The 12,795-nt window shown below is 40.7% G+C and overlaps 2 protein-coding genes across 2 annotated transcripts; one reads left to right on the forward strand and one right to left on the reverse strand.

Moving 5' to 3' along the window:
- Positions 1 to 777: 777 nt before the first annotated feature.
- Positions 778 to 7,119, forward strand: LOC140925949 (uncharacterized). Its single transcript, XM_073375771.1, has 6 exons — positions 778 to 1,699; positions 2,456 to 2,683; positions 3,606 to 3,762; positions 4,382 to 4,764; positions 5,190 to 5,448; positions 6,241 to 7,119. The coding sequence occupies exons 1-6, from the start codon at positions 1,334 to 1,336 to the stop codon at positions 7,095 to 7,097; spliced, it is 2,250 nt and encodes a 749-aa protein (XP_073231872.1). The 5' UTR covers positions 778 to 1,333; the 3' UTR covers positions 7,098 to 7,119.
- Positions 7,120 to 8,257: 1,138 nt separating this feature from the next.
- Positions 8,258 to 8,710, reverse strand: LOC140925950 (NPC intracellular cholesterol transporter 2-like). The gene has a single exon (XM_073375772.1). The coding sequence runs from the start codon at positions 8,708 to 8,710 to the stop codon at positions 8,258 to 8,260; it is 453 nt and encodes a 150-aa protein (XP_073231873.1).
- Positions 8,711 to 12,795: the final 4,085 nt, after the last annotated feature.

Genomic DNA, 12,795 nt, shown 5'->3' on the forward strand with positions numbered 1-12,795 from the left:
GTCGTCGCCGTGACCTTTGATTAAAGTTCCTAATCTAATGTATCTAATGTGCTATTTAAGCTGTAAAACAGCCAAACCTTTTCTCAAGAGCACTTCGCGTGAGGGCGAGTTGAGAAAGCCGTATCTGAATAGAAGCCATTAGTGTTTAATACCGTTAATAGCTCATTTATTTTATAAGTACAATGCAGTGGCTTTCTTATTCAGAAGAAATAAAATGCGTCAAAGGTTCAACCATACTAACCATGCAGCCTTTATTAGCAGTTTGAAATGCCAGCCGTTAATCCTCGCCCTAACCCACAGGGGTGGAGCGACGGGAGGGTAGCGGCAGCGGTCAAGGGAGAGGGACTCAATTTCTCCCCCGCGCGGGTTAGGGGGAGGAGATGGTCAACATCTCAGACTTTCGTTATTTGCAGTGGTGTCCTGTACGTGTCGTACAGGGAGGCATGTGCACCGTGGACGCAACTCTTAGTGCATTATATTTTCACACCCCGCCTTTAAGGTACGATTTATAGTTGGCTCCTGTTAGGAATTTTCCCGAAAGGATATGATGCTTGCCCAGATGTGAATTGGCATGTCGTGTGCTGCCTGTAGGCATTCAAGTTAGCCTGCGTGGCAGGCGTTTGAAAGGGAAGGGAAAGGGAGTTTTAGGTGCGAGAGAAACGCGAGAGGCGCGCGAGGAGGGAGGGAGGGAAACCTTTCCCCCTCGCGCGCCCCTCGCGTTTCCTCCGCGCCCAAAACCCCCTTTCCCAAACGCCTGCCACGCAGGCTACATTCAAGTCTGAATGTTGTTCTAGTGTTATTTTTCATTCAAAACAAGCTCTGCCGAAAAGATCAGAGCAAACGGCCGGCTCCTTTTTTATCTGCTCTGGAGATCTCCCATTCCAACCATCAGCAAGGTTTTGCACGCGGTGACATTAAAATTAACGGTGACTTCTATTTTTGCTATTCTACTTGTTACTTTTCTTGACGGAGATGACCTCATGCAACTTGACAGGAATCCGAACATCACAGACGAGGTTATTTTTGGTTGATTATACCGCCTTAACAACCCTTGCCTCTAATCAGAAGCCTTGCTATGTTTTAGTATCTAGTTAGAAACGTGAGTAAGTACGTGCCTTACGAGCGTGTTCGCAGGGTTAATTAGCACTGCTACCTAATGATCTCTAACCGTTAACTCTTCACTCAGACCGATCGTTCGCAGCAATGAGAGCTACAATGGCTATTAGTTACTGGATTCCTGAAAGGTTTCTATTGTCACACCGACAAGGCTCAGTGTAAACTGGTTTTGAACTAACCTTGAGATCACCCAAGACATAATTTGGGTTGGATTTTAATGCTCATCAGATTACCGTATCGCTGGATTTGTGTTTTAATATTCCTCATTGCCACCTGTTCATGCCATATTAGTTTGGGTTTCTGGTTCTTCTCTTGTCCCCATGGCAACGGTCAAGGACGAGCGGGTGATGTGTGTTCAGCTTTTTGTCGTTGCCACCCAATGAACACGTGTGAGGCTGGAGTTCAAAGATGCGCGCGACCTGGGGAGTATGGAGAACGTTGCCATGCTACAAAGCCGTGCGGAAGTGGTCTCACTTGTCAACCGGGCGTCCAAAAATGCTTCCACGTGCCTCGTCGTCATGGTGAGCCTTGTGTGGCTGGTTATGAGTGTGGAGCTGGCCTGTCATGTGAGCCAGGAGTTCAGGTCAGTTGGTTTTGATTTTGGAAAATTCTAGCGTTTTAACTGAGAAGCAAGAAGTTCAAGGGCTAATCAGTAATCGTTAGTACAAAACCAACGATAACTTTTACACGTTATATCCCAATCATACCATCTTGCTCGGACAATACTTGCTTCTGCAGGATAAGCCTTTAATGATAATATCGCGGGGAAATGCACCTCTGTATAAAGAACTACATATGAACCCTTTTTCTTCATAAGTGCCCTTATGAAGAAGGGATTGTGGTACTCGCCTAAGTCCCAACAGACGGGAAAGTGAAGATGACGATTACAAAGAACCTTACAAACTTAGAGATATTCATACTGTTCTTAATGAATGTTCCTTGGCTCGAGAGACACTCGTTTGGGTGGAAGAGCGGCTGATATAAATCCAGTCTAGAGTGTCTCTGTCAGCGGGTGAATTTGAATAGAATCTAGTGAAAGACAACCTTTGTGTGGTCAGATCGGTCTTTGATGGTCACCCACGCAGCTGTCGACATTTATCTGGTCACGTTTCGCCCCTTTCGGTAGCCGTCCGGCTCATTTTGTCGTTTGGGAAGGAGCGTTTGCGTGACGAGACAAATATTTAACGGCTGCCTCAAAGACCAAGTATGAATTTGAAGACCTTTTTTGTTTCCGGGTATGCTTTAAGCTGATGTTGATGATTATTATTTTACATAGGTAGCATTAAAACCAGGTGCGAAAATAGCATAATTAAGGATTTCTTTGATGTGACTTTTTCAGCGCTGCTATCACCACCCTCGACTTTATAACGAGCCGTGCTCAGCTGGCTTTTCTTGTTCTTCAGGCCTCAGTTGCCAGCCGGGATATCAACGCTGTCTTCATCATCCGCGGCGGGAAAATGAACGCTGCTCGGCGGGGTACTCATGCGCAGATGGGCTAGTATGCAGGCTGTGTGACAAGCCTTTTGCCACCTGTCAGCTTGGGCGTGTACCCGCTCTAACAGAGCAGGTACTTATTTACCAAAAGTTATCATAATGAACCACTGAGACTGCACAATTGCTTTTTTATTTCCAATTCGATCCGTTTTGAAACGTCGAAACCCCCAATTTCGGACCAGAGAAATGTTTCTGTTTTTGTTCGTGGAGAAGTTTACTGCAATCCAAAGAAGTCTCTGTGAAGTCTATGGAAAAATTAATGCTAACCTTTAAATGCAGAGGTCCGGGGCATACAACGGGTAACTATAGCAAAAACTCACTACCTTATTCTTTCCGGATCTCTAATGCGGAAATGCTTAACTTGCTCTTGAACTAAACGTCACTTGGAAATATGGTAATATTGAAAAGAGCTTCCTCTTGTGAGAAGCCCTAATTGAAATCCCTCTCTCTTTTCGCCAAGCAAAATTACCAACCTTGTTCCCAGGTTTCTCTCCTCTGACTCGTCCCTTACGGGTATGAGTGTGACTTGAGCCCTGGAAAAATTACTAGTTTCCCATAATTTGTTCTTCCCTGCTTTCTTGTACTTTTTTTCCTCGCGGTTTAGACAGCATATTTGCAAAGTGTTTCTTCAAGTGTAGAAAGGTGATTTATTTATTGTAACTGTTCAGATTCTGCCTGCGCGCAATGCTGGTATTCTCGTAGCCCCCCCCCAGGGCATTACAGACAATCGTGTGGAAGTCTCGGGGGAGTCCTTTTGCTATTTAAGCCAATGATCTATCCCGTGATTTCAGTCTCTTTTGCCAGATAACGCCCTTCGTAGCCGGGGTACAATTTTTGACTCTCCCACCTTCCCTTAGGAGACGCGTATCCCCCTATCCGTTCTCTGTCTTACGATTCTCTGCCTTTGCAAAATCTCGTTTTCCACAACTTAGTCTCGCGAAGGTAGTAAGTGGTTGTTCTGACAGTGAAAATGGCTTACAATTTTCTTTTTAAAGGACTATGGACGCCCCTTCAACAAAGTGGCATTTCTTGTTACCCATAATTCTTTTTCAAACTCTGTGAGTTTTGCTGTATGGGTCCGCAATCAACTGTTCAGCATCAGACAGCAGCTCGAAGATGGTGTGCGCGGTCTTATGCTAGACATATATCCAGGTAGGGAGTCTTCTTTCCGTTTATTAATTTTTTAATTCCATCGATATTTGTACATTCTGATTGAGCCGAACATAGTCCAAAGACTACTGCTACAAAAGCTGAAACAAAGAGTATTTTAACAGTTTCAAACAGTATTTCGGCTGGCCAGACCAGCTTTCTTCAGGTTTACAGGTGTTACTGAGGTTTTTTCTAAAAGCATTAATTGTTACATTACATAGATGGAGAATGTCATCAAACAAATTGTATTAGAGGAAGAGTGGAAAATGACGTACACCAAATTACAAAGAGGGTTTACAAGATTACATTATCACGTCAGTTTAGGCCATAGGTTTTAGGTCTTTTAGGCATTAATTGCTCCAGCTTTCTAGTCGTCTTTGGACTCGATTTTTTATTTTAATCTGCATTTTTTCCTTGATCAGCTTCGGAAAGACAACGAGATTACAGCGATGACAGTGCTTGTAGATCTAAAAACCGAATTGACCAATGGTAGAACGGAAAACTAGGCACAGGAGATCGCGTTCAGTATAGTACTTTCCGTGCCCTTTCGAAGTGAATAAATTATGCAAATATACACAAGGTCTTTGAATGTCTTTTGTTACTTCTTCTTCTTTTGTTCCAGGGTGGGGAGAGGCAGATGTTCGTCTCTGTCACGCGTCTTGTTTCTGGGGTGGTTCGACAAACTTATTAGATACCCTGATTGAAATCAGAAAATTCTTGGAATTAAACGAACGCGAAGTCATCACAATCGTCTTCGAAGACTACCTGAGAAATCCTGTAATTCTGAAACGGGTATTCGATCAAGCAGGCTTATCTTCCCATGTACTGCGCAAGGAGAACTGGGGTGACGGCTTCAGTGATTGGCCAACGTTAACAGACATGCGCAGATTAGGTCGATTGGTAGTGTTCAACAACAATGGCCTCAACGGTTTTCCATACACGGAGTTCAACATGTGGTATTACGTAAGAGAGAATCGATATGGTAACGCTGGCCTCAACAAAAAGGTGCTCCACTAATTCTTTTACCTTTCCATTGTGTTAAAGAAAATAAATAGAGTCAAAGCCCGCTTAAAGGACACACGCTTAACACGGACACTTTATACGGACAGTTTGCTCTGCCCCTGGGGTAAGAAAACCCTTAATCTCGCTTAATACGGACACCCTGATAATACGGATACTTTCTAGGGCCCCTTCAATGTCCGTATCAAAGGAGTTTGATTGTACTAAGTTGTTCATTAGGTTCTTATCTATTGTAGAATCTTTCGCGAATAGTAGCTTGGAAAAATAACTGCCATTGTGGGCTCTCAAGAACGAGTAGCAAGGGAGGGGTTAGCCGAAGTGAGCGTCTAACAAAGCGAGCCTTTAATAAATAATCTTAAATCATCTACAAACGTCTTGGGACAAAATTGATCTTGTTTCTCTTTTTTAAGGAGTGTATTGACCGGCCGGAATCTCGCTGGAACAAGGCCTGGAATGATCACTGGAGTCTGATTCTTATAAACTGGTTCAGTACAGCGGCTAATCCCCTTCAGCCATGCCTAAATTCATTTGCAGAGATAAGGAACAAGTTGACTACTTGTTACGGCAAGTTTGGCTCTTGGGCCAATTTTGTAGCTGTGGATTTCTACACCGCAGGCTCAGGGGGAGGAGCATTTCAAGCTGTCAAATGGCTCAACAAAAAATTCAGAGGTAAGTTAGGGAGACTAGTATTCCCTGCAATAAAAGAATGGAGACTTCTACTTGCAGGCTAGCCTTCGGCAGGCTTATTTTAACGCTAAAAGTAATATTATAACGGGTGTGTCAAATATAATCAAACTGACGAAGGACAATCGTTATTTCTAATGAGGCGCAGTTTGAAGTTGTTGTGTGGTTCAATTTTATTGTTAGTTTTAAATTTTCTGAATTTGGTTAAAACTCACCATCACCAGTCATCGTCGTCAGCGTATTATAAAGGGGGGGGGGGGGGGGGGGGAGTGGTTGCAATTATCATATTCGAGGTCTCATGACAAGTGCTGAAAATAGCGTTTCGGAGTCTTCAAATTTGAAACTTTTTTCGGGGGGATACCCCCAGACCCCCCCCCCCCTACAAGGCTTTTGCCTTCGGCACTCGCGATAATGCCCCCCCCCCCCCCGTTACAAAAAACCTAGCTACGGCCGTGACTGAACTCCTCCTAGCTAACTCCGCCCAGCTAACAAACTCGGAACCAATCAAACCAACTGAAAGTGGAAAAAAAGGTCTTGATTGTTATTGCCTATATCATGTACGTCTCAGTTTTTGATGGTTATCATAGCCTGTTCCAGGCTCCAAGAAAGTAATGCATGCACAGAGGCTGTAAAAACGGATGTGAAGAACATGATCATGAGCGTCTCTATTTTTCCCTATGACCTAGCTAGTTTTCGCTACTTCCCCACTGAGCTAGGCTATGGATATCAAGGAGGGAATTAATAAAAAAAGGTAACTGGTAGTATCCCCTTTTTTAGAAGACGGAGCATTTGCAGACAGGAAAAAAGAATCTTCTTTGCCGTTTTCTTCTCCTGATACTGTCAGTCATTCAGCAACAAATAAATCCAGTCAGATGGAAACCGGAGCTAAGAACCCAGCTGACGAACCTGGATACGGAAGTGGATTCCATGATCTTTCTGACATTATTGCCCACGTATTACAGCACAAAAATCGTTGGTTGACAAAGAAAAGCAACGTCAGCAAAGGTTTAACTGGTATTATTTCTGCGGATGGGTCCTATTTGAACTCCTCAAGGGTTTCTAATGCGGCGTCAAGTCAATCTGATGAAAAGAAGGGTTGGACAACTCGAAACAATAGTCCGGGGAATAAAGACAAGATCTTCCCAGCAAACTTAGTCACATCAACTTATAGTAATATACAGTCCTCTGAAAATTTTGGAAGTAAACACACTGCTTCAGTGATCGACAACGAGAGAAGAAACTGGAATTCAACGCCTCGCTCCAATCATACTAATCATAAACAGAATACACAGGATTTCTTGAGTAAGGTTTATCCATACCTTAAAAATCACCAATCGAATCACGCTATTTCAGGGATCACAGACAAAACAGGAAACGTACCAAGGGTACGATCTCGAAATCTCACTAGTCAAGGGGAAGTTTTTCATGTAGGTCCAGAAGGAAAAGTAGCCCGATTAGCTAATTTTACAGGAAGACATTCTCGGTTCCCCCCGAGCGCTCTCCGATCGAAGAAGAATATGGCCGTAAAGCTACGTAATCTTCGGCGACAATTGGCTCGGCTGAAATTAAAATTAAACAAGTACATTCATTCGGCTCACATTGGGACAAAGAAGAAAGTTAAACATAACACTTAAAATATATCGGGAAAAGTGAGTAAAGCTCTTAATTTTTCTAGCTTATAGGGAAAAATTTCTGCGTAAGAGCTCATAAGGACTGAACCGATCTTACTAGTCTACGTTCATCTGTCTCTTATACTCTGAAATGCCCGGCCGATCGCGGGGAGCCGAGGGGGGGGGGGGGGGGGGGGGCCTTTCCCTCTCTCCCCAATCCCCTTTCCTTTTTTCTCCCTCTCCTTTCCGTTTCGAGTCACTACGCAGGCTGCGTTTTCGTCTCTCCCGAATGTTACCTGAGTCGGTTTTCGCGGCTTTCTCGGGGTTAACAGTCCTCTAATTGTAGGCGTTTTCTTCGGGCGCGCGAATGCCTAATGTCTTTGCTCGCGAAAGCGCTATGTAGAATTAAACTCCCGAAGAGAGCAGGGAGGAAATGGGGCGAGTCTTTCGCCCTAGCACCTACCCTTAGGGTTACTTTTTTTACTTTCCCTAATCTTCCTCCGTCATAAAATCAAGATGGCGGTTACAACAACACGATCATAAACAAGCAGCTTTCGCCCGCCCAAAATACGCCTGCAGTGCAGGCTATCTGATTGGGGAAGGAGCACGGGCTCATTTCCAGAACAGCGGCTGACAATCGAACCTTAAATGTCACCTGACCGTTTTAACTGGTGGGCACATTGAATTCTGCAGACTACGTAAAAATGAACTTTGCAATTCACGCGACTTGTTCAAGTGCCGAGGTGACTCAAGGTTGGTAGACAACGAATTTACTTCCCAAATGGGATTGTCCTCTTTTAGATTGACTTTTTTTAACTTTTTCCCAACAACTCAAGTCGCGGTATTGACAGAAACTACCATTAGTCAGGCTTTTGTTTTAGGTTACTTTGGTAGACTAAAAAAGAAAATCAGAATTACAAATCACAAGTGCAAACTATGAGTGACAACAAAGTAACAACAATACCTAAAGGAGCTTAAGGTTCGTAACACAATCTTTCTGGAGTACTAGTACTCTGTTTATTCACTGACAAACCTAAATTGTCTCCTCAGTTCATTTTAAGCTACCAGACGTATTAAGGAAAACATTAATGACTAAATATAATCAAAGCAGTACTTTGATTGCACGATATAAAATCACCCCGTGTCTTAAAAAATCCCTCAAAAATACATACACATAACAATGCTCAAGATATTTGCAAGTTAACAATACCGCAGATGATGGATTTATCGTTCTGGTCCTTTATCTCTGCTTTGATCTTTAACTGTCCAACTGGAAAGTCCCCAGAAATGTACTGGGTGTATACAAACTCAACAGCTTCCCGACTCTTCAGTGGACATGTCAGTCCATGCCCTTGACAAGCATCAGGATCCGGCAATGGCAGGGGAACTGGTATTAAACCAAATATAGCATAGGCATAGATCTTTGCCGCCGTCACAGCTTCGTGTGGAATGAAGTTTATGGTTACTGTTTCGTTACCTCCGCGCTTGAGGACACAAGGTTCTTCATCACACGGTGTTATGTCAATGGACAATATCTCTCCAAGCTCTTCACCTGTGCAGTTATTGTAGCTGATTTGCTTGGAGAGGACAGTTGTAAATGTAAGCAGAAGTGCGATGAAGGAAACTAGGCTTTTCATTCTGCGATTTGTTGTCTATTGCCTTTAGTTTCCTGGAGGCGCTGGCTCGTCAGTCCGCTTCAAAGTTTGAGGTGTGAGGTCAAAGGATTAAAACAATAACTAGCACTCGCTGTCAACGCCAATGCTTTGTAACCCGCCTACAGGTGTATCAGTATGCATAATTGTTTATCGATCGCGTTACCCACAAAAAATAGAACTCTCATATATCCATGATAGAGCGATTTTACTTGTACCGTGAAAATAAATAGGTAGTAGATTACTACGCACTACTATGCACTAATTCTATTGTCTTCTGTGTTTAACCTCTTTCTATTTTTCACTATTTGTTTGTATCTGTTTCATGATTCAAGTAAAATCACTCTATCACATGACTGACATCACAGTGTCTCAGGGTTCTTCAATTAATCCCGTAATCTCGACCCAAAACTTCGTGCCATCCCGTAATCCCGCGGGTTATTTTTGGTAACCCACCTCCAGCGCATACTTTCAATCCCGAATCTCGCCCTAATTTCGCTTTAAAATCCCGAATACCGGGCTTCAAATAAGGGAATTCCCGTATCCCCAAAAAACGCATTGAGGACCCTCTGCTGACTTCGTCAAATCTGCTAAAATAAAACTAAATTGAGATAATAAGGGTTAAGGACTAAAAAAAGACTAAAAAACGTTGTTCGAGATTACGCCAGTTTTTTAAACAGCAACTGGCAACAAGTCAATGTAATTGATAGGACCATTAACGTCTTTGATCGCTCCAGCCTGAGAAAATAAGAATTATTTTTTAATTATTAAATATTGCTGACCCATGCAAGGCAGACAAAAAATGTTGTCAGTCAGTCCTGAAAAAGCTACCGCACTACCACCTTGAGTTATGGGGCAGAATTTACATTTTTTTAACTTTTTCCTGTATTTCGACTTACTTAGTACTATTCAAATAGAAAAAGAAAATGAAGTTGTGAATGGTTTGAAAAAAGTTTGACATTAACAAATCATGAGCGGCTTCAACAAAGAGCTTAGCTGAGTTTGCCGATTTGAATTGCCATTTTTTCATTGGTGAAAATCCTAGGCGAACATATTTCATACCACACCACGCACATTACATTTTATACGGAAATGGGTGGCGTGAAGTCTTTCTCGATAGTTTTGTCTTTATGTTATTTTTTTTTTACATAAAAAAATGATAGGATAGTATTTGACTCAGTCTGAAAGGTCAAAATCTAAGTTCATTTTACTAAAATTTATTTATTTATCTGAAAAACCTCTCGGTAGGCTTTAACAACTTACATGTAAAACATGAAAATCTCACCAAAATGAAGATGGGTTTTTTCTTTCATTTTTTTTTCTTTCTCATGTGGACATGACAGTGGCAAGTCTTGGCTCATCTCATTCATCTGCTCAACGTTTTGAAAGATTTCCAAAAAAAAATATTAAATAATAAATATATGAAATTGAATAAAATACACTTAACTGTACATGTGACGTACGCGTGGACTACTTCCTTCCGGCCCGTCTAATGACCTACAACAACAACAATAAGCTTTATTTGCATGACCATAACAAAGTATTACAGTATTGCAAAAGCTACATGAAATTACTTATTTATTCCTTGTAAATTAAATATTTAAAATAATTTGAAACTTATCAATCATTGTTTATTTCTAACCATCAGTAGGATTAATTATTCCGGAGATAACTTTGTCTCTCAATTCAAAGCAAGTTGATATAAATGAAATTAATTGGATGTTAATAAAATAGTCAGGAGAATTCATCAGATGTGATAATAAGGACTCATGTGATTATAGTCGCAGAAACGGTATTTTAGGATCTAGTTTAGAGAAGAACATATCTCTTATGGAAGAAAAACTTGGACAATCTAATAAAAAGTGAGTTTCATCTTCAATTCTGTTACAATTGCAGAGATTACACAACCTTTCGTCACGTGGTAGATTGTCGTATCTACCTGTCTCAATCCTAAGTTTGTGACTGCTTATTCTCAGTTTCACTAATGTTTTCCTAGAAGGGTTCTTTCTTGTTAAATCTAGGTAGACAGAAGGGCTATAATTCGTTTTGATTTTATAATAAAAGTTAAGTTTTTGTGAATGTTGAAGGGTATGATTCCAGTAAGTGATATATTTCTTTTGCATAAGATCTACATATTGCTTAATTTTACATTTATTCAGTAAATTACAATTAAAGCCTGGGAAATCATAGTAGTCAGTCATCTTCTTAAGACTGGAGTAAAAACTATTTTGACCACTATGATAAAGGTCAACAGATATTTTTAAAGATTGTTTAACTATAGAATTTTCATCTTTTTCTTGGAGATAGTTTAAGTAATTAAGTATCTTGTTATTTATATCAATGATCAGAGGGAATCTGCCAAGTTCAGATCTGCATGCAACATTGGATGACTTGTTATGGACTTCTAAATATCGTTTACAGAAGTGCAAATGAGTTTTTTCGATTCCGGAGTTATCCCATGACTTAAAATCTGATTTCACAAAGGCACCCCAAACTTCACTGTTGTAAGTTAAAATCGGTGAGACCATTGTGTCAAAAATTTTATTTGCAAGGGAAGGTTTCAGTTTACTAAAATCAGTGTGGCGTCTTAGACTAAATAGAGCATGAAGGGCTTTTTGCCGAAGATGTTCAAGTGAGAGTGTAAAATTTCCGGGAGACGAGATGCGAGTCCCTAAGTAAGTATAGTCTTTTACAATGTCTATCATTTCATTTCCTACGTGAAAAACATAATCACATTTTTTTGCGCCTTTTTGGAAAACCATTATTTTGGTTTTCTTGGGGTTGATTTTAAGCATCCAGGAGTTGCAATATGAAGACAATTTGTTTAGGCAATTTTGTAATCCTAGTTTCGATCGTGATAATATAATAAGGTCGTCAGCATAAAAAAGAGAATTGAGTTTGGTGCCATTTGGTAGCACAAACGGATCAGATAAAATATTGTTGAATGAAAAAGCTAGATCATTAACGTATAGGTTGAAGAGAAGAGGGCTTAAAATGCAGCCTTGACGCACACCTCTAGTGTATTGAAAAGGTTGTGTTTGGTTATTTCCAATCCTAATAGAACAGGTAGAGTTTGAGTATAAACTTTTTATGACTTTATAGAAGTTTCCTCGGACATTTATTTGTAACAGCCTGTATAAGAGTCCATCGTGCCACACCGAATCAAATGCTTTTCTAAAGTCCACAAAACATGCGTATACTTTCGTTTTGTGACAGTTAACGTATTTGTCAATTAATGTTCGTAGTGTAAGAACATGGTCAGCGGTTCGATTATTTGCTAAGAAACCTATTTGAGATTTATGAAGTATGTCACGCGACTGAATGTGCTTGAGAAGTCTATGATTGAGAATTGAGCAAAATAGTTTCCCAAGACAACTAGAAATACAAATTCCTCGATAATTTGAGGGATCACTTTTAGTCCCACTTTTAAAAATTGGTGTTATAAGGCCACCGCACCATGTTTGAGGCATAGTGCCTGACGTCAGAACAGCGTTAAATAACTTCAAGTAAATAGGCATTAGTTCATTTAAGCTGGATTTGATCATTTCATTTTTTATTCTATCTGAATACGAAGATTTGTTGTTTTTTAGTTTGTTAGCCGCTGTGCGTATTTCGAGTTCAGTTATTAGGTAGTCCAAGGCATGTGATTGTGTTGTTGCGTCTTCTAATCTTGTTAACTCATCGATAATGGCTTCTTGGTGTGAATTAAGAGGCTCGTTTGAGTGTAGTGACTGGAAGTGAGACAACCAACTTTCTTCTGAGATTGGCGGGGTACTAGTTTCCTTCATAGAATCATCCATAGATTTCAAGCAGTTCCAAAAATTTCGGCTGTTTGAGTTATCTATCATGTCTTCCAGTTCCGAAATCTTAGTATGATAGTATTCTTTTCTCTTCTGTTTCAGAACGTTTTTGTACTGTTTTAAGACAGTGTGATAGTTTTCCCTAAGCGTAATATTGAGAGGATCTCTGTGTTTTAGATTAGCAAGTTTCCTCAATTCGTGTCTCTTTAGGCGACATTCTTTATCAAACCATTTTTTGTTAGACGAAACAGAAGATAATCTAGTATATCG

The sequence above is a fragment of the Porites lutea genome, chromosome 2 (genome assembly GCF_958299795.1).
Source record: "Porites lutea chromosome 2, jaPorLute2.1, whole genome shotgun sequence".
Lineage (NCBI taxonomy): Eukaryota > Metazoa > Cnidaria > Anthozoa > Scleractinia > Poritidae > Porites > Porites lutea.

What these genes read in the sequence shown, in the direction of transcription:
- LOC140925950 (XM_073375772.1), bottom strand. Translation starts at nt 8,710, where the DNA reads ATGAAAAGCCTAGTTTCCTTCATCGCACTTCTGCTTACATTTACAACT.
- LOC140925949 (XM_073375771.1), top strand. Translation starts at nt 1,334, where the DNA reads ATGCTCATCAGATTACCGTATCGCTGGATTTGTGTTTTAATATTCCTC. An exon ending in CATGTGAGCCAGGAGTTCAG is followed by an intron (nt 1,700 to 2,455) that starts GTCAGTTGGTTT and finishes TGACTTTTTCAG; the next exon opens with CGCTGCTATCACCACCCTCG. An exon ending in GCTCAACAAAAAATTCAGAG is followed by an intron (nt 5,449 to 6,240) that starts GTAAGTTAGGGA and finishes CCCCTTTTTTAG; the next exon opens with AAGACGGAGCATTTGCAGAC.